General features: G+C 45.7%; 1 protein-coding gene across 1 annotated transcript in view; it reads right to left on the bottom strand.

The window, feature by feature from the left end:
• Positions 1–21,248, bottom strand: part of C2H15orf61 (chromosome 2 C15orf61 homolog) — a 38,459-nt gene extending 17,211 nt beyond the window's left edge. The window contains exons 1-3 of the mRNA XM_068106743.2: positions 20,801–21,248; positions 12,366–12,491; positions 12,074–12,257 (exon numbers count right to left, since the gene is read on the bottom strand). Coding sequence (XP_067962844.1) covers positions 12,074–12,257; positions 12,366–12,488 — 307 coding nt within the window. The 5' untranslated portion in view covers positions 12,489–12,491; positions 20,801–21,248. The remainder of the gene's footprint in view (positions 1–12,073; positions 12,258–12,365; positions 12,492–20,800) is intronic.
• Positions 21,249–22,380: the final 1,132 nt, after the last annotated feature.

The raw sequence follows: 22,380 nt of genomic DNA, 5'->3' as shown, positions 1-22,380 counted from the left end.
CCCTAATTATTACATGGCTAATTTTTTACTTGTTATTTATGCTATTTATTATTTTATGTAATTATGCCCAGGGCTGGCAGATGGCCTAGAGGTCCGCACACTCGCCTTAAACTGTTTAGCCTTGGTTTGAATCCCGACGCAGGTATAAACTGTCATCCTGGTGCTCCGCATAAAGGGCCATTCATTAATTGGTGGACATTAAAGATCCCATGGTGATCTTCACAAAGAGTTGGCAAGCACCATGAAGAAACAAACTACATTAAGTTGCTGCCAGGAAGGCAATGGCAAACCAACCAGTAAAACCCTCGCCAAGAAATTGCTTCGGTAGCACTGATGCTCTGTAACAGAGTATGGAACACCAGAATCATGAAGAACTAGAACAGCATTCGGTAGAGATCACACCTTCACCAGACTGAACACTTTACGTTTTGTATCCCACTAACAGGTCAGATCCAGCCTGGTGTTGGCTTAGTGGTTAGGGTGCCGGCATGGGATCCTCGGATCCTGGGTTCGAATCCCGGTCGATCGCTGAATTAATGCCAGGGGGGTTGACTCCGCCTGTCATTCTTCCGAGGTTGGCAAATTGAGCACCAGTTCACTGGTAATTCCCTGTGTGTCGCAAAAGTCGACCAACAAGGGTTGGCGGCAGGAAGGGCATCCGGCCATAAAACATTGCTTCAAAAAAGGGACCACGGTGCCCGAAAAAGGCCAACCCCTGCTCTGCGGGGGAAAATGGCCTCTAAAGGTGGTTCTAACAGGTCAGATCTGTATTCTGACCTGAATCAAAATCTAATCGGCTTGTTCTTGTCACTTACACGACTCATCCACCAAGTTTTGTAATAAGTCATCCACAACATTTTGAGATATCGTGCTATATATCTTTCTTGGGACTATCACTCAATGGTGAAGAATCACTTTTAAATTTTTTTTAGTTCTTGTATCCGGATTCGGATCTTCACCGAAATTGAACCAATTCTTCATTGTCACATCCCTAACTTGTCCACCAAGTTTCGTCCAAATCCGTCCAAAACTTTGTGATATACTGTTTACAGACAAACAAAAAGACAAACAGAGAGAGGTGAAACCATAACTTCCATCCACCTTCGGTGGAGGAGGTAAATACAATGTGGATTATTTTTTGTTTGTTTGTTCCAACCCCGATATGCTTTACACATATGCTCTTTCCCTTTCTCAAAACTTACAAACCCCACCACCCTCTCTCCCTGCTCGTCGACCCATCCTTTCTCTTTCCCATCATCCTCCCCAATTTGGCATCACACACCTTACACCCCTCCCCACCAACCCCAACAACATGTGGTCCCTTTCAACAGTGGCATTTTTTTTTCATCTTACGCACACATTTTTCTTTCCACTTTATTGGACTTTAGTTTTTAGATATTTATTTTGAAGACAAAAATCAAGGTTCATGGAAGGTGTTATTGTGACACCATGGAAGGCAACAGCAAACCATCCAGTGCATTCCTTGTCATGACACTACTTAGACGGCAAACAACCTGCCCTCAGTCGAACCACCAAAGATAAATATCGAAACTACTGTGTAGCAAAAAGCAACAGAGGAGGAACGTCGCTGTTTTCGAAAAACCTTCCACAAAGTTTCGACCAGACAGAATTATAACAGTAGCAGCAGCAACAACAAAAACGAACAATTAACGCAATGAGCCACAACACCGAGTTAGCTTAATCTCGATTATGCAAGTGCATGTGATGTTAAATCATTGCTCAACGCTGGTGCGACTTGATCGCCATCATTGCTGCCTCCTAAACCAAAATGTGTAAATTGTGCGCCGGAAGTGGGTTGAGATTTTTTTTTTTTTTTTTTTTTTTTTGTATACAAGATCGAGGCTCGTGAAAGAGCGAACATAAATCACACAGAAAGACAAACCGACACATAAAACATATAACATCGGGAGCGGTAGACAAGATGGGGAGAGAGGGGGAAGGACACAAACACAACATTTGAGAGCAGGGACCGAGAGACATGGAGACATCGAGAGATCTGAGAGAGGGCGAGGGCTTTGGGGGGGGGGGGGGGCATGGGAAGGGAGCGGTGGGAGAGGTATAAAAGATATGGACACTGCCAGGACTTCCAGGAAAGAAGTTGGAATTTCAAACAAGGTGGATCTGGGGTGAATTAGCGGGGGTAGAAAAGATCAAGGTTTTGGATGGGGGAAGATAATAGATGGTGGTGAACAGCTGTTTTGAAGACCTGGAGGGAGGAGTGGGATTGAAGGGAGTGAGGGAGTTTGTTCCAGAGGCGGGAGAAAAGAGGAATGAAAGAGTGAAGGTGAGCAGAGAGCCGAGATTTCGGCAGTTTAACCATCAGAGGGTTGCTGGCAGATCTTGTGCGACCTGTAGGAATATTTGGGGGACAGAGCACAGAGAGAGCTGGGGGTGCAAGGCCGGAGAGGAGTCGGTAGAAGACAGAAAGACCACCTACCTGCCTGCGGTGAGTGAGTGAAAGTCCCTCAGAGATAGCTTCATCGCGGGAGATTCCAATAATTCTGAAAGCTTTGGTTTCAACAGCGTGAAGCCGAGCTAGGTGTGAGGCAGGAGCACCGGCCCATAGGGGAGAACAGTATTCCATTGAGCTGCGGATGAAAGCCTTGTATGTGGTGAGGAGCTCAGGTGTGCCGAGGAAGGACTTCGCATGACGGAGGATGCCCAGTCGGCGACTGGCTTTGGAGGCCAGCTTGGAAATGTGGTTTTCCCAAGAAAGATCATGGCAGATAGTGAGACCCAAAATCTTGAGCGACAGAACTTCTTGGAGAGGATTGTTGAGAAAGTAGATGGGAGGGTTGTCCAGTCGATCTTTTCGGAGAGACATAGTAAGAGTGTGAGATTTGTCAGGATTGAAAGACATGTTCCACTTGTTTGACCAGTCTGTGATTTTGTCCAGGTCTTCAGAGAGTGAGGAGGCAGCAGACTGCCGATCTGAGGGAAGAGGAATGGAGCGGCAGAGAGTGGAGTCATCAGCAAAGAGATAGAGAGGATTTTCGAGAGAGTCAGAGAGATCATTGATGAAGACCAGAAAAAGCACGGGGCCCAGAACACTGCCTTGGGGAACTCCAGCCTGAACAGGAAGAGGAGATGAGAGAAACCCATTCAGGGCCACACGTTGACGACGACTAGAGAGGAAGTCCGCCAGCCATGCGTGGAGATTTCCATGGATACCAAAGGAGGAGAGTTTGGTGAGCAGAGCGGGGTGCCAGACCGTGTCGAAGGCACGTGATATGTCGAGGGAGACAGCTCTAATTTCCTGTTTGGCATTGAGGACCTCCATCCATTGTTGAGACAGCAGAAGCAGCATGTCCAGAGTAGAGTGACCTGGTCTGAAACCAAATTGATGATCAGAGATCAAGCCATTGGAGAAGAGGAAAGATTTCATATCCGAAGCAATGATGGATTCCATGACTTTGCTGATAATTGGGAGAAGGCTGATTGGTCTGTAGTTGCTAGGATCTGTTTTTGCACCTTTTTTGTGCAAAGCGGTGATGTTGGCTGATTTCCAAGCAGATGGCAGTTGACCTTGAGCAAAAGAGTGGGTGAAGAGAACAGAGAGAGGGTGAGATAGAGCAGCAGAGCAGGATTTTAGGACCCGTGGGCTGATGCCGTCGGGTCCAGTTGCAGAATCAGAGTCGAGGGTTGACAGAAACTTTTCCACCTTGTCAGGAGGAAAGGACACGGAGTCCAGGAGCAGCAGGGTACGACTGGGTATGGTGGGTACAGAGAGGGATGGGTTTGGGACACAAGATTTAGAGGCAAACACAGAGTTGAGGCATTCAGCTTTTTCACGTGCGGAGTCAGCTGTGTAGCCGTTTGAGGTAAGGGAGGGGATGGAGGGGGAACATACACCAGAAACGGATTTGACCAGACGCCACCAGGATTTGGAAGAGGGAGACAGATAAGAGAGTTCGGTCTTGAGAACGGAAAGATATTGTTTCCTGGCTCTCCTGAGGGTGGACACACACTTGTTTCGGGCTTTGTGAAAGGAAATGAGATTTCCTTCCGTTGGATTTGCTTTCCAGGAGACGAAGGCAAGTTGTTTCTGGGCAACAGCCTCACCACAAGATTCAGTGTACCATGGACGGGAGGAAGGGTATGACAACTGAAGACGAGATGGGATAAATCTGTGCATGAGAGAGAGCAATTTACTTTGGAAGAATTCCCAGGATGAGTTGATGTCAGAGGTGGTAGAGATGGGAGACCAGTCCAGATGATTGATGGCTGCTTGAAGACCGTGCCAGTTGGCCTGAGTGAAATGCCAGACTCGTCGATGCTGAGCAGGCTCCCTGAGGATGGTCAGAGAGATGTCCACTTTAACAAGGACATGATCAGATGATCCGATCGGAGCAGAAGAAGAGCAGCAGACATTTTCAGGGAAGTTAGTCATAACCAAGTCCAGAAGAGAAGATGTTCCGTTGACTGAGATCCGGGTCGGGAAATTGACAGATTGTGTCAGTCCCAGTGAGTCGCAGAAGTCCTTTGCTGAGGAGCCATGGCTGGTGAGAGAGGTACCCACACCCAGCCAACTGGCATGATGACAGTTGAAATCACCACATATGAGGAAGAGAGAGTTGGGATGAGTAGATAGAAGTTGGTCCATATCATCAGACAGCGAGATGTAGATGGAGTCATCACTGTTTGGTGGACGGTACAACACACATATGAACAAGAGGTGGGAGCGAAGGGGAAGCCGTAGCCAGAGGTATTCCTGGGGGTGAGGTGGAGAGAGTGCAGTGCAGGGCGAGTGAGGAAGAGAGTTTTTGATAAAGATAGCAACCCCGCCTCCAGGACGAGGCTCAGGTCTATCATACCGGAGGAGGGAGTAGCCCGGGAGAGATACTATGGAATCAGAGACATCATAAAGGAGGAAAGTTTCTGTTAAGCAGATCACGTCTGGTTTGACAGAAGCAACCTGTATGGAGAGATCAGTTAAGTTTGAACGAAGGCCCCGGATGTTTGAGGTCCATACCGTTAATGAAGAGGAAAGGGGAGCATCAGATACAGAACAGGGGGGAGGAGGGGTAGGGTAAGATGTGGAAGAGGTGGAAGAGGTAGGGAGAGCTGTTGAAGGTGTGTCAGAGATTTCAGAATAGCTCGGAGAAAGGGAAGGATGGGGCGGACAAAAGGTTTGATGGTGATTGGGTGAGCCACAATGAGGTGTTATTTGAGGAGGGGGAAGAGCGAGGCAGAAGGTTGGGGGAGATGGAGGTGAGAGTTTGAAGGGGGAAGAAGCGGGGAGGACGCTTTGAGGAGGGGGAGTGAGAGGGGGGAAATTGAGAAGCAATGAGGGTGGGGAGATTTGAAGGGGAGGGGTGAGGGGGGAGTTTGGGAGGGAAGGGACAAGGGGAGGGATTTGAAAGGGATGGGATATGGGGGAGATTTGGAGGGGAGGGGTGAGGCAGGAGTCTAGGAGGGGAGGGGCGAGGGGGCGTCTTGGCGGGGAGGGGTGAGGGGGTAGTTTAGGAGGGAGGGGGCAAGGGGGGAGATTTGAAAGGGATGGGTGATGGGGAAGATTTGGGGGGGAGGGGTGATGGGGAAGATTTGGAGGGGAGGGGTTATGGGGAAGATTTGGAGGGGAGGGGTGAGATTGGATTTTTGAAAGTGTACGATTTATGGGAAACGAACATTTATTGCAAAATGAGTTTCTTGTGACCTTCGAGTTAAAAATACGTTTAAGGACGCTGGATGGAGGATGGAGTGCAGGAGAGTTTAGGGAATGTAGAAAAAAGGCACTATAGGAGATGGATATTTTTTTGGGATGAATTGATTTGGTGAGCAAGTCGAAAGCAGCCTTTTAAAGAAGAAGAAGAAAAAGGTGTTATAAAATATGATGGAATACATAACTTGAGGGGAAAGTGTAAACATTGAAGGTTAATGAGTGAAAACTATCTGGGGAAATGGGGGAGAAACACGTGGTCGAAGAACGAACGAACGAATAAGAATGAATAAACGAATGAGAACAGAGAAGGAAATGTTTTTTTTTTTTTGTTTGTTTTTTTAGTTGAGATTTACACAAGGAAGTAGGCTATGGGTGAAAAGACTGGGAATACAGAGAACGAAAGTTATTGGATCACAAACGACGGACCGCTGAGAAAAACAAAGCCTCAAGGTTGTACAGTGCACACTGTACAAGGCCTCAAGACACGACACGAATTAACACGATTTTCAATACAGGTATGAAAGATTTGCACCGAAAAATCTTCGTCGGGACACAATATACGTACAACACCATAAATAAATACAGTTTTAAGGAAAATACAAATGGGAACAATCACTTAACTTCGATTTCAAATCGTTCGCGACGCGGCAAAAGCCTTGCTCGCGACACGGCAAACAGACGATCAATTTATGAAAGATAAACACCGAGAACCCAGAGAATGTCACCAGATTGTGAGAAAAATGCAAACTATACTGTTGCAGTTTTTGGAATAAAGGCAACCCCCCCCCCCCCCCCCCTTTAGTTAGTTGCACCACAACATGTAGCCTCACTTTAGTTCAGTTATTTCTTATTAAATGTTAAGTATAGTCTCCTTCCCAGTGTTAGTATGCGTTGACAGGTAAGTAAGGGTAGGCCTCATTGGGCCTGGAATGCCACGTGCTGGGCCTGGAACAAGTCTAGGAGGCCCGAGGAAGGAGCTAAAGGGGAGTGGCCAACAACGGCAGCCAATGGGAGCTAAAGGGGAGTGGCCAGCAACGGCGGCCAGGGGAGGTGCTTGGAACATTCTGGTGGGACTCTGGGGGGGGGGGGCTATAAAACCCGGCTCCAGGCCCCCGAACACGCTCTCTGCTCTCTGTGGTCGAAGCACGAGTCTGCGCTCGAGGTCGAAGTCTAGGTCGAAGCACAAACTCTCTGTCCCGGGATTCTGAAGCTCTCAGAGCTCTCTGCCCCTGCTCTCAGCTGCCCCTGTTATAAACGCTCTCGCAGGACGATCTCTCCCGGGGCCCGAGACTCCAACGATCTCCCTGCACGTGCGCGTTTGCCTCGTTATCTTTGGGACACGCTGGGCGGATTCCCGTGCGTGTACGACCGAGGCCGACGTCCCGGCTATGAACATCACAAAGGGGAACGCCCAACGAGCTGTCCGGGGTGAACTGCACGGAGCGGCCGCGGTGTGAGCGCGTCCTCTTATTCATCCTTTTCCCCGCATGAGTGAGAGGGCCCTTGTCTGGAAAATTAAGTTAAGGACGGTTAAGTTTCTACCCTGTGTCTCTTTGCTCTGATCATTGTACAAATTGTAATAAACCTGTTATTTTGCTTCCACTTGACCGTTCACGTCTTTTCCCAATTGGCCTCGCATTGCATGAAATAAAACCGCTCGATCGGGTCAGTAATAATTAACGGCACGAGTCACGTGACACGCAAACCGCTCGGGCGTATCAACCCAGCGTGACTCATGTGAGGTTCAGCCCCCGTCCTCGGGGCGGCGTGTGTATCGAAGGTACTTGGGTATTTGACCAGAGACCCTTCCGCACGCTCGCTACGGGGTTGGCGGCTGGAATTGCTTAGCAATCCACCCCCCACGAGTGCAAAGTGGGGAGCGGCCTCGTGGACTCGAAGCTCGAGGGGGAGAAGGGTTTAACCCCCCTTAGTACGTCAACAGGCTCGAGATCCGCAACAATACCTTTGTAACTTCGACTATTACACCCAACAGATATGGCTTCATAATAGATGCCAATAAATTCCAGCTCTATGGAGTAATGCTCTCCCCTATGGGCTGGCACCCCTACATCACATCCATATCTACTGGATTCTGTGCAATCTAAAGCCACCAACATTATTGAACTCTCCCATTATCAGGTCAAAGCACACCCCTCCTGGTTAAACTACAAAAATGCATGCAATGCTTTTATTTCTCGCTTCTCCTGTCTATAGAACCATCTTTCAGAGGCTGTTCTTTCTCACTATTCCATCCAGGATTTCAAGCTAGCAGTGCAACGCCACCTCACGTCATTTCCCATCCTGACCCATTATCTTGAATACCCCCATTATACCTTCCTAACCCAATCTTCTTACTTCATTCACTCTCCCCTCTCTGTCGGCCATTTGTTCATTCCCTCAATGTTTGCACCCACTTGTTGCTCCGCTACCCAACTGTCAATTCAACCTTGGTCTTCCATGAGCCGCACTTTTGTCGAGAGGAAAATAAAAACCGAAGATAAATGTGTTCAGCAACATCACTCATATGTATCTATCATGTACACCACGAATGGGACCACAGACAACAGTAAACTTGTTACAGTCGAGGTAAAGTGCGTGCACCTTGTGTTTGAGGCAGTCATAAGAGACATCTTTTCTTGCGGGTTGCAATTGTTGTTTGCGGTACCATGTTATGCTGATAAACATAAAGGTCCAAAGGGATTTTTCCACGTCTATAACGGTCAAAACTAGAATGTCACTCGGTAGAGCGCATATCGCTGCCAGGCTGAACAGTTCACATTTTGTATCCCACTGATAGGCCCGATCTGGATCCGGACCTTAACCAAAATCGAATCGGCTTGCACTTGTCACCTATCCGACTCATCCAGCAAGTTTTGTCATAACCCGTCCACAACTTTTTGAAATATGTTATATACACAAAGAATTAAGTTAAGCACCCCTACACAAAGAATTAAGTTAAGCACCCCCTAATCCTGTCCTGAACCTGAACCCCCTCGAGCACGTTTGGGACATGTTGGGACGACAAATTGTGAAGATGGTCCCTCCAATAGCCAATCTGGATGAATTGGAACGTGCATTACATCGGGAATGGAACAACCTGCCACAGCAACGCATACGACGGCTTACAGGGTCTATGAGACGTAGGGTTGAGTCAGTGATCCGATCACGTGGGTCCTACACACGTTATTGACGCAAAGATCGCTAGAGGTCTTCTCAGAACAATGACTGTACGTTAGAAAACATAAACGTCATCCACACTGTCCGTGATGGACCTATAGCTCCATACTTAAATTGAGGTGAAAATATGCCTAAAATTCCCAAAAAATTTCACCTTCAAATTATTCAGAATAAAATATTGAAAACGGCATGATTGTTATGTTTTTATGTGACCATAATATCACTTCTCCAGAAAATATAGCAATATCATGGGTATATTACACTGTTTTGACGACAACAAACTTGTAATGTGCGAGGTTGTAAAAAAACGGGGGGGGTGCTTAACTTAATTCTTTGTGTATATATAGTTTTGAGCACCATCTCTCAGTGGTGAAAATCACTTTAAAATTACAAAATTCTCATATCCGGACCTTCACCAAAATCGAATCACTTCGTCCTTGTCACACACCCAACCTGTCCACAGTTTCGTCCAAATCCGTCCGTAACGTTTCGAAATATCCTGCTCACACAGACAGTCAAACAAGCAGAGAAGCGGGGATGAATATATACAGTCACGTGAAAAAGTAAGTACACCCCATGTAAAGTTTTGACTTTTTCAACATATTTCAACATACAGCTATTTGATCTTCATTTCAACAATATTGACAGATAAAGGTGATATAATATAACAAAAATCATGAAACATTTACATTTTGTAGTCCATTGTATAATTTAAATAAACATAAATGCAAATTTCGCATGTGGAAAAAGTAACTACACCCCAATATTTATCACTACTTCAAATACCTAAAATTAGAATCAGGTGCACCAGATCAGGTGCAAATGATTACAACATCGTTAGAGAGGATCTTGGAGGAACCTGTCTTATTTAAACCTCAGACATTTAGTTTGTTTTGCTCTTTGTTGTTGAAGTGTGCGGCGTCACCATGCCAAGATCAAAAGAGCTCTCTGAGGCCTTCAGAAAGAAGGGTATAGATGCCTACGAGTCTGGGAAGGGATTTAAAAAGATCTCCAAACAATTTGAAATCAATCATTCGACTGTCCGGAAGATCATCTACAAGTGGAGAATATTCCAAACAACTGCCAACTTGTTCAGGCCAGGCCACCACCCCAGCAAGTTCAGCCCGAGAGCAGACCGCAAGATGCTGAAAGAAGTCTCCAAGAACCCCAGAATGTCATCACGGGACCTACAGGTAGCTCTTGCCACTGTTGATGTCAAAGTGCACAAGTCTACCATTAGAAAGAGGCTGCACAAATTTGATCGACATGGGAGGTGTGCCAGGAGGAATCCTTTTCTGTCCAGAAAGAACATCAGGGCAAGACTAAAGTTTGCCAATGAACACCTAGGCCAAGACCAGCACTTCTGGAACAATGTGCTCTGGACAGATGAGTCAAAGGTAGAGCTATTTGGCCACAGTACCAGAAGACGTGTTTGGCGAAAACCAAAGACAGCATTTGACAACAAGAACGTGATACCAACTGTAAAGCATGGTGGTGGAAATATTATGGTTTGGGGCAGCTTTGCTGCATCAGGGCCTGGGCAGCTCACCATCATATAATCCACGATGAATTCTTCATTGTACCAGAGGGTGCTTGAGGATAATGTGAGACCATCTGTTGGAAGTTGAAGCTCAACCGAAGGTGGGCCTTGCAACATGACAATGACCCTAAACATACCAGTAAATCCACCAAGGAATGGCTGAAAAGAAAGAAATGGAGGATTCTGGAATGGTCAAGTCAAAGCCCGGATGTAAATCCCATCGATATGTTGTGGGGGGATTTGAAACGAGCTGTGCATGCAAGAAACCCCTCAAACATTGCACAGCTGAAAGAATTCTGCAAGGAGGAGTGGGCAAAAATTTCTCCCAGTCGATGTCAGAGACTGGAAGACAGTTATAAGAAATGCCTACTTGAGGTTGTTTCTGCCAAAGAGGGCAATACCACCTATTAGAGCCAAGGGTGTACTTACTTTTTCCACATGCGAAATTTGCATTTATATTTATTTTAATTATACAATGGACTACAAAATGTAAATGTTTCATGATATTTGTTATATTATATCACCTTTATCTATCAATATTGTTGAAATGAAGATCAAATAGCTGTATGTTGAAATATATTGAAAAAGTCTAAACTTTACATGGGGTGTACTTACTTTTTCACGTGACTGTATATAACCTCCGTCAACCTTTGATGATGGAGGTAACAACTTGTGCAAAGATATTTCACGGTTTACAAAAAAAATAAAAATAAAACATCAATAAAATGATTGACATGTTTCTGGTACTACACATGATGTAGCAAACCTACAAGTGAGCAAAGGGAAAATGGCTCCAACTACACAGACACGTTTTCTTGAAGAAAAAAAAACAAACAAAAAAAAACAGGCCCGAAAGTCTAACATCGGCGTAGCCAGACTTGTTTGATACCTGGGTGGCGATAGTTGAAGAGGATAGTATGACCTGGGTGGCAATAAGAGTTAACAAATAATGTAAGTATTTAAAATTTTTTGTATGGAGACACTGGCTTATTCTATGTTTCGAGTCAACAATGAACCAACCATACACCGTTTCAATCTAGAAACTTTGCAGAAACGACAAAGGGATTGCAGTGTTACGATTATATTTACTATATTATTAGTATTAACACTATTATTATTGTTACGAAAACAATACTACTATATTAAGAAACCTGGGCTAATTTGTCTGAAGCAACCTGAAGGTGAGCGATGAAGGCATGAAGCCGAAGGCCAATAAGTACTGTGTCGTTAGAAGATCCGTAACGCCGATGCTTTCGATATTTGATGGTCATTTTAACAATCGGGTTGTTCGTGTTTCTCACTGAATGAAAAACGTTAAGGTAGAGCATGGCGATTTTGATATATGACAGGTTCGACGATATGTTCGGCCTGAACGAAATTGGAATCATAAAGGGCGGTGTGCGTAGTCAGCTGCCGTACCGCCGTAATGGCATCAGACGTAATCACATCACCCTGTCATGTGACCGGATCCTCAGCTCTGATTGTTATACGTTTGAGGGGACATACATACATACATACATACACACATACATATGGATGGACAAACACTCTTCTAGATGGCTTTGCCTTATGGGCTACGCCTTAAAAAGCCTATCATGTAAAGTAGGTACAACTACCTGTACAAGCAAATGTAACATGTTTGGATGAGTGCTTTAACAGATGTAATAACACACCAAAATTGATTACTTTCAGGAAGGTGTAAATATAGTTCTCAGTCGAAAGGTCTTGCCATGGCCTCTGTGAGCAGTGGTACTTGATGAATGGGAAGCAGCCCACACGAAGCACATGGTAATTGGCCGCTTCCACACGCCAGTTGAAATGGGACAACCCGAACTGGTCATTCTGCACTGCACTGTACTGAGAAATCGGTTGAAAAGAAGTACCAGGATGTGTCAAATTCCTGTCGGACAAAGTATTGCACAAAATGTCCACCATCAAAACGCTTCCTCACACACCAAATCACACCTTAACGAAGTACGACGTCCATTGTGGCAGCTTCCTCTGTAAAAGATGTGCTGTGAGGACTTGGGAAGCTTTTGGCTTAAGCCTGGCCTTGTTGCCCTGAATCCCAATCAGTCGAGTAAACATACACTGCAAAGACACAGGCTGGATTAAACACATGCAAAAATATGTTCCTGTTTGGTTAAACTTTCTATTTCCTGTTTGAAGTGCATTACCGGAGCATGATGAGCTAAGACTACAGATACGGCTTATGAAGCAGCGAGATAAATGCTGAAAGACAAGGAAGGATTTAGAACTTCGCTGTGATACTCGCCCAAAACCCTACTGTAGGAACTGGACCCAGATACGTCCAACATAAGCAAGGAGCCACCGAGATACAGCAGACGCAGAATTCTACTAGGGTGACCACACAAAAATGGTACACGTACAATTTAATGAACCTTCTTTGTTTTTATTTCAAACTGTAGTTCATAGAACAACTTACCCCTGACAGTCTTGAGAAACAAGGACATGTGCGGGGTCTGCCAGCGGCAAATTTGATTGGTTGTGATGACGTAAAAGGCCATTATACTTCGTACTGTTAAACGGAAGGGGTTTAAAATTGTCAAGAAGGTGATTTGTGTTCTGTAGTGTTCAAGTATATAAATCAATATAACTAGAATAAAGATTTTAAAGAAAGTAGAAAAAAAATTTGGGGAAGCGTACCGCGGTTGATGCAGCGTATTTTACACCACTTTATCCAACATTAGTTATTCATGCTTGTTGTTTGTGTCCTTTGTGATGTCCTCAAAAACAGTAAGTTTCCTGTTTGGAATGATTTTCAATATTGTTTGACTGCCAGGCCAGGAGACAGTAAAATAATTATCTTGCTCCTCTCTGCACATGCACGATCAGTCCAAATTCAGTCAAAGTACTGTTCAACTACAGGTTCATTTTCCGATTCATGTTCTGATTACTGTTCAAAATAAAACGTTCAATTAGAGACTAATTATTAGACAGTTGTTCCTCGATCATGAACTGACGTTTGTAGACCGAAGGACAGACAGACAGACAAAGTCAACCAATTGCTCAACCCCGCTTTCCGCTTTAGCTGTGCGGGGTAATGACACATTCGCTTCATGTGATGCATGATAACTTTAGAAAGCTTCAGATTGGTATCTTTAATGTTAACAATTAGATTGAGGTTCGATCACATACTGCGGATGCCAGCCTCAACGCTGCAGGTACACGTAGCTTAGATGGGAAAAGTTTTTATTACTTCGACACATTGGACCCTGATGATTGAACGGATTTTGTCAGTTATTGCTGTTTTGAGATCATATATGTATTGTGGCCTTCCTCGGTAGATGTTATCCTTAAGTATCTAAACCTGAACTTGCTTTGAATTTTCTTTAAGGATTTCATTCTTTGGTAGATTTCGACTGAAAGTGATTTTTCTTTCTTCTTTTTTCCACGGCATGTTGAAACTAGAAAGACACTCTTCGACGGCACAACGTCGACCGATATGCCTCTGCCCACATTATTACATCATTATAACACTTGTACCAAGTTTGCTTTAAATCCATTCAGCTGTGCCCAAGTTAGCACATTTTTAACTGAGATGACCTTTGACCTTTGTCCTATTGACCCCAAAATTTAATCACTTCAGGTTTACATCATTATAAATAACTGTACCAAGTTTTAATTTAAATCCCTTAAGCTGTTCACAAGTTCTCACATTTTTTACCTGTCATGACCTCTAATCTTTGGCCTTTAACTTCGGGACCCAAATATCTAATCAGTTCATCTTTACCTCATTATATATACCTGCACCAAGTTTGAAAAAGATCCCTTCAGCCGTTCTCAAGGTATCGTGACAATGAAAACCTATCACGGACAGACGGACAGCCAGACAGACAGACAACCTGAAAACATAATGCTTCGTCGGCGGAGGCATAATAAGACAACTTTCTGCATGTATGTACAGTCACGTGAAAAAGTAAGTACACCCCATGTGAAGTTTTGACTTTTTCAACATATTTCAACATACAGCTATTTGATCTTCATTTCAACAATATTGAGAGATAAAGGTGATATAATAAAACAAATATCATGAAACATTCACATTTTGTAGTCCATTGTATAATTTAAATAAACATAAATGCAAATTTCGCATGTGGAAAAAGTAAGTACACCCTTGGCTCTAATAGGTGGTGTTGCCCCCTTTGGCAGAAACAACCTCAAGTAGGCGTTTCTTACAACTGTCTACCAGTCTCTGACATCGACTGAGAGAAATTTTTGCCCACTCCTCCATGCAGAATTCTTTCAGCTGTGCGATGTTTGAGGGGTTTCTTGCATGCACAGCTCATTTCAAATCCCCCCACAACATCTCGATGGGATTTAGATCTGGGCTTTGACTTGGCCATTCCAGAACCCTCCATTTCTTTCTTTTCAGCCATTCCTTGGTGGATTTACTGGTATGTTTAGGGTCATTGTCATGTTGCAAGGTCCACCTTCGGTTGAGCTTCAACTTTCCGACAGATAGCCTCACATTATCCTCAAGCACCCTCTGGTACAATGAAGAATTCATAGTGGATTCTATGATGGTGAGCTGCCCAGGCCTGATGCAGCAAAGCTGCCCCAAACCATAATATTTCCACCACCATGCTTTACAGTTGGTATCAGGTTCTTGTTGTCAAATGCTGTCCTTGGTTTTCGCCAAACATGTCTTCTGGGACTGTGGCCAAATAGCTCTACCTTTGACTCATCTGTCCAGAGCACATTGTTCCAGAAGTGCTGGTCTTTGCCGAGGTGTTCATTGGCAAACTTTCGTCTTGCCCTGATGTTCTTTCTGGACAGCAAAGGTTTCCTCCTGGAACACCTCCCATGTAGATCAAATTTGTGCAGCCTCTTTCTAATGGTAGACTCGTGCACTTTGACATCAACAGTGGCAAGAGCTACCTGTAGGTCCCGTGATGACATTCTGGGGTTCTCAGAGACTTCTTTCAGCATCTTGCGGTCTGCTCTCGGGCTGAACTTGCTGGGGTGGCCTGGCCTGAACAAGTTGGCAGTTGTTTGGAATCTTCTCCACTTGTAGATGATCTTCCGGACAGTCGAATGATTGATTTCAAATTGTTTGAAGATCTTTATAAATCCCTTCCCAGGCTCGTAGGCATCTATAACCTTCTTTCTGAAGGCATCAGAAAGCTCTTTTGATCTAGGCATGGTGACGCCGCACACTTCAACAACAAAGAGCAAACCAAACTAAATGTCTGAGGTTTAAATAAGACAGGTTCCTCCAAGATCCTCTTCAACGATGTTCTATTCATTTGCACCTGAGCTGGTGCACCTGATTCTAATTTTAGGTATTTGAAGTAGTGATAAATGTAGGGGTGTACTTACTTTTTCCACATGCGAAATTTGCATTTATGTTTATTTAAATTATACAATGGACTACAAAATGTAAATGTTTCATGATATTTGTTATATTATATCACCGTTATCTATCAATATTGTTGAAATGAAGATCAAATAGCTGTATGTTGAAATGTGTTGAAAAAGTCAAAACTTTACATGAGGTGTACTTACTTTTTCACATGACTGTATGTATATATGTATGTATGTTTGTATGTATGTCTGAAAATCATAAAAAACACAGATAGGCCAATCTGCACCACACTTTGCATATGTGCTGGGGAACCCGAGCTCAGGTCATAGGTACAAACCCCCGACAACTCCCATCCTCCCCTCAGTGAGGTTGGGGAGCCGACTTATGATTCCCACCTGTACAGCTGGGCTGCCAATCACCATTCCTGACTCAAAACAGGAAATGCTAATTTTTTTATTCAATAAAACATACCCGGATCTCACAAATAATTACTTTGTTGCACAACTCAAACCCGTTTCTTCACCGAGTCACGTTCCCGGAGGGAACGGGTGTTTACCGGATGGAACGGTGTGTTTCCGAATCCGTCCATAACTTTTTGTTATGGACGGATTCGGATGAAACATGGTGGGCAGGTTGGGTGTGACAAGGATGAACCAATTGGATTTTGGTGAAGATCTGGATGCAGATCCAGATACGAGAATTTTTTGATTTTTTAAAGTGATTCTTCAGCATTGAGAGTTGTGGACAAAAACGATATATAGCATGACATTTCAGAAAGTTGCGGACGACTTATGACAATCTTGGTGGATAAGTTGGTTAGATGAAAAGAAGAAGCAGATTCGATTTTGGTTCAGGTCAGGATCCACATCCGGCCTATCAGTGGGATACAAAACGTAAACCGTTCACCAGGTGGAGGTATGCAATCTAGTTTTCATAGCAATGGCTAGCCCCGCAAACCATTTTGGAAAAAGGATCATCCTCAACCCAGAGTGTGTTGAGGTGTTGTCAAGACTTGACCGACCTCAAATACGTGAAAGAATCAGTCTGTGCAGACAAAGATGTGATTTTAAAGATTTTAAAGCCATCTATTATCCCTGCCATAACCACCTTCCCAGCTCGCCGATGCCACCTATTAATGGCTATCCTTGTGAATTACTTCTGCCGGGCTACTGTCTTGACTCCTTTTACATAAGTTATTACTGTCCAGCAATGTCCCCTGGTCCTATTTCTGTCCAACCTCGTAAAAAGGTTGGATAAATGCACGATGAAGGTTTTGAATTATGGGATAGCTCTGAAAACTCTCGATAATTTGTAATATTATGTGCACTCATGAATGCATCTTGAGTGCAGCATGGGACGTTTAACGTGCACCGACAACTGCTAAGCAGATGGGACACCCGGCTAAACTTCCATCAGAGGAACATCGCACATTGTGACGCAACATCCTGCCTTATGAAGCACCAATCTGAGTTTTATATTGATTTAAGGTGTCGTCATGGATGCAGGTGTGTATATGTTCAGTGCTCCATGTTCAGATCCTGGTGGAGTGGTACATTTCCCCCAAGGTGTGCAGGTGTGCTTATGTTCAGTGCTCAATGTCCAGATCCAGGTGGAGTGGTACATTTCCCCCAAGGTGTGCAGGTGTGCTTATGTTCAGTGCTCAATGTCCAGATCCAGGTGGAGTGGTACATTTCCCCCAAGGTGTGCAGGTGTGTATATGTTCAGTGCTCCATGTTCAGATCCTGGTGGAGTGGTACATTTCCCCCAAGGTGTGCAGTTGTGCTTATGTTCAGTGCTCAATGTCCAGATCCAGGTGGAGTGGTACATTTCCCCCAAGGTGTGCAGGTGTGCTTATGTTCAGTGCTCAATGTCCAGATCCAGGTGGAGTGGTACATTTCCCCCAAGGTGTGGAGGTGTGCTTATGTTCGGTGCTCAATGTCCAGATCCAGGTGGAGTGGTACATTTCGCCAAAGGTGTGCAGGTGTGCTTATGTTCGGTGCTCAATGTCCAGATCCAGGTGGAGTGGTACATTTCCCCAAAGGTGTGCAGGTGTGTTGATGTTCAGTGCTCAATGCCCAGATCCAGGTGGAGTGGTACATTTCCCCCAAGGTGTGCAGGTGTGTTTATGTTCAGTGCTCGATGTCCAGATCCAGGTGGAGTGGTACATTTCCCCCAAGGTGTGCAGGTGTGTTTCTGTTCAGTGCTCCATTTTCAGATCCTGGTGGAGTGGTACATTTCCCCCAAGGTGTGCAGGTGTGTTTATGTTCAGTGCTCCATGTTCAGATCCTGGTGGAGTGGTACATTTCCCCAAAGGTGTGCAGGTGTGTTGATGTTCAGTGCTCAATGTCCAGATCCAGGTGGAGTGGTACATTTCCCCCAAGGTGTGCAGGTGTGTTTATGTTCAGTGCTCAATGTCCAGATCCAGGTAGAGTGGTACATTTCCCCCAAGGTGTGCAGGTGTGCTTATGTTTAGTGTTCAATGCCCAGATCCAGGTGGAGTCATACATTTCCTCAAAGGTGTGCAGGTGTGTTTATGTTCAGTGCTCAATGTCCATATCCAGTTGGAGTGGTACATTTTTCCCAAGGTGTGCAGGTGTGTTTATGTTCAGTGCTCCATGTCCATATCCAGTTGGAGTCGTACATTTCCCCCAAGGTGTACAGGTGTGTTTATATTCAGTGCTCAATGTCCAGATCCAGGTAGCATGGTACATTTCCCCAAAGGTGTGCAGGTGTGTTTATGTTCAGTGCTCCATGTCCATATCCAGTTGGAGTAGTACATTTCCCCCAAGGTGTACACTGTACAGGTGTGTTTATATTCAGTACTCAATGTCCAGATCCAGGTGGAGTGGTACATTTCCTCCAAGGTGTGCAGGTGTGCCTATGTTCAGTGCTCAATGTCCAGATACAGGTGGAGTGGTACATTTCCCCAAAGGTGTGCAGGTATGTTTATGTTCAGTGCTCAATGTCCAGATCCAGGGGGAGTGGTACATTTCCCCCAAGGTTTACAGGTGTGTTTATGTTCAGTGCTCAATGTCCAGATCCAGGTGGAGTGGTACATTTCCCCCAAGGTGTGCAGGTTTGTTTATGTTCAGTGCTCAATGTCCAGATTCAGGTGGAGTGGTACATTTCCCCCAAGGTGTGCAGGTGTTTATGTTCAGTGCTCAATGTCCAGATCCAGGTGGATTAATACATTTCCCCCAAGGTGTGCAGTTGTGCTTATGTTCAGTGCTCAATGTCCAGATCCAGGTGGAGTGGTACATTTCCCCCAAGGTGTGCAGGTGTGCTTATGTTCAGTGCTCAATGTCCAGACCCAGGTGGAGTGGTACATTTCCCCAAAGGTGTGCAGGTGTGTTGATGTTCAGTGCTCAATGCCCAGATCCAGGTGGAGTGGTACATTTCCCCCAAGGTGTGCAGGTGTGTTTATGTTCAGTGCTCGATGTCCAGATCCAGGTGGAGTGGTACATTTCCCCCAAGGTGTGCAGGTGTGTTTCTGTTCAGTGCTCCATTTTCAGATCCTGGTGGAGTGGTACATTTCCCCCAAGGTGTGCAGGTGTGTTTATGTTCAGTGCTCCATGTTCAGATCCTGGTGGAGTGGTACATTTCCCCAAAGGTGTGCAGGTGTGTTGATGTTCAGTGCTCAATGTCCAGATCCAGGTGGAGTGGTACATTTCCCCCAAGGTGTGCAGGTGTGTTTATGTTCAGTGCTCAATGTCCAGATCCAGGTAGAGTGGTACATTTCCCCCAAGGTGTGCAGGTGTGCTTATGTTTAGTGTTCAATGCCCAGATCCAGGTGGAGTCATACATTTCCTCAAAGGTGTGCAGGTGTGTTTATGTTCAGTGCTCAATGTCCATATCCAGTTGGAGTGGTACATTTTTCCCAAGGTGTGCAGGTGTGTTTATGTTCAGTGCTCCATGTCCATATCCAGTTGGAGTCGTACATTTCCCCCAAGGTGTACAGGTGTGTTTATATTCAGTGCTCAATGTCCAGATCCAGGTAGCATGGTACATTTCCCCAAAGGTGTGCAAGTGTGTTTATGTTCAGTGCTCCATGTCCATATCCAGTTGGAGTAGTACATTTCCCCCAAGGTGTACACTGTACAGGTGTGTTTATATTCAGTACTCAATGTCCAGATCCAGGTGGAGTGGTACATTTCCTCCAAGGTGTGCAGGTGTGCCTATGTTCAGTGCTCAATGTCCAGATACAGGTGGAGTGGTACATTTCCCCAAAGGTGTGCAGGTATGTTTATGTTCAGTGCTCAATGTCCAGATCCAGGGGGAGTGGTACATTTCCCCCAAGGTTTACAGGTGTGTTTATGTTCAGTGCTCAATGTCCAGATCCAGGTGGAGTGGTACATTTCCCCCAAGGTGTGCAGGTTTGTTTATGTTCAGTGCTCAATGTCCAGATACAGGTGGAGTGGTACATTTCCCCAAAGGTGTGCAGGTATGTTTATGTTCAGTGCTCAATGTCCAGATCCAGGTGGAGTGGTACATTTCCCCCAAGGTGTGCAGGTTTGTTTATGTTCAGTGCTCAATGTCCAGATTCAGGTGGAGTGGTACATTTCCCCCAAGGTGTGCAGGTGTTTATGTTCAGTGCTCAATGTCCAGATCCAGGTGGATTAATACATTTCCCCCAAGGTGTGCAGTTGTGCTTATGTTCAGTGCTCAATGTCCAGATCCAGGTGGAGTGGTACATTTCCCCCAAGGTGTGCAGGTGTGCTTATGTTCAGTGCTCAATGTCCAGACCCAGGTGGAGTGGTACATTTCCCCAAAGGTGTTCAGGTATTGTTTAGGGTGGAGAAGCTCTACACTGGAACTCGAACTCTACATTAATACCAACTTTGGTTCAATATTTATTTCAGCACACTACCTGCTTCTACTACACAACTACAGCTACTGCGAGCTCATTAGACATTACACACGTCTATAATCCTCAGCGTAAGGTTCTTCCGTACATTCTTATTGTGTCTCAGCTTTAATCGGTCGGGAATCGAACCCCTACTATTGGTGGGGTAAAGGTAAGTGCACCATTCTATCAGAGGCCAAAACGTGTTTGGAAGGATTTAATACTCACGCTACATCAACGAGTTGGAACGTTCCAGGGGAAGCGTCGTGCTGTTGTTGTTGTTGTTGTTGTTGATGATGATGATGATGATGATGATGGTGGTCTTTTTTTCTGTCAGTCAAAGGTCAGTTCTGCTCGACCAGACAAACTCGCGTCACGAAGACAGGACCGATCGATCTTCCGGGAGCGACACAGCGATCCCTGACATATAAAATGTTGTTGTTGTTGTTGTTTTTTGGGCATGGTTTGGCTGCGCCGCTGAATGTAACCCTGGACTCTGCGTCATGCGGAACCTCATCAGCATTAACACAAACGGAGTGACGAAGCATAACAATAGCAAAATTAATACATTTTCAAACTAGATCTATAAATAATAGAAACGGAAACCGTTGGAATTTTTTTAGAGACATTATTCAAACGCAACACCTCGACCGGAAACCCTCACCATCACGACAGTAAAGACAATACGCGCTTTTTACGGCGCAGATTCGTCATTTAATTTTGAAAAAAACGAAGATCGTAATTCACGTGTTAAAGCCCAAAGGTTCTAAGAGCCATTTACTTATTCCGTTTATTACGCAAATATATCAATACTAGCAAGGTACCCGTGCTACGCACTGGTGGGAGGCCATTAGCAAACAGACAATGCAGAAACGGTAAATGCTAAAGCATGAAACCAATAAATTCCACATTCCTTTAGCACCTTCAGTCGCTCGTCAGACATGGACAGCAGGTTAGTGAAAGACTTAGGTAAAAAAAACTACTAATGGGAAACCATGGAACTGTAGGGGCTGTGCTCCCACGTAATCGGAAGAATGGACGCGACAAAAAGCTGGAATTCGTCCGAGTTTCTTTATTGTCACAAAACAACTCGGGTACTCTGAAAAGCCCGTTTATCGGACAGCAATATATATACACATTATCCCGGAGCGTTTGCCCGGGAAAGGCGAGAGGGGGCGTGGCCGGGCGTCCTGGCCGCGGCCTGGCAAGTCGAGGGCGGGCATGCCCGGGCATGCCCGGGCATCCCGGACGCGGCCTGGCAAGTCGAGAGCGGGCATGCCCGGGCGTCCCGGCCGAGGCCTGGCAAGTTGAGAGCGGGCCTGCCCGGGCATCCTGGACGAGCCCGGCATGGTGATCGCTCCGCGTCCTTGGTAGGTGCAAGGCGATTGTGTAAACCCAGCGGTAGCCGCTACACACGTCCCCCCAGAATCGACTTGCACCGGCAGGGTCAATTCAAGGGGGGGTCCTGATGACCCGGCCGAAGTGACACCTGGCGGGTCGTGGGGGAGGGGGGGTCCGGTGTGGTGGTGGGCGGTCGAGTGGGGGGCACCATGGACGGGGGGCGGCCTCGCCGCGGCGGAAGGGCCAACTGTGGCGGTTGGTCGATGTCCACGTGCGCCGGCTTGAGGTGGTCCACCGCAATCCGGTCCGACCGGCCGCTGATGTCGATGACGAACGACTTGTCGTCCCGTCGCAGGACCCAGAAGGGTCCGTCGTACGGCGGCCGGAGTGGCCCCCGATGTGCGTCATGACGCACAAAAACGTACTCCGCTGTGCGAAGTGCTGGGGGGACGTAGGACTGGGGGTCA

Source organism: Myxine glutinosa, chromosome 2, assembly GCF_964187855.1.
Source record: "Myxine glutinosa chromosome 2, kmMyxGlut1.1, whole genome shotgun sequence".
NCBI classification, from domain to species: Eukaryota; Metazoa; Chordata; class Myxini; order Myxiniformes; family Myxinidae; genus Myxine; species Myxine glutinosa.
Note: the sequence above shows the minus strand (reverse complement) of the source record. Positions and strands in the feature narration are given on the sequence as shown.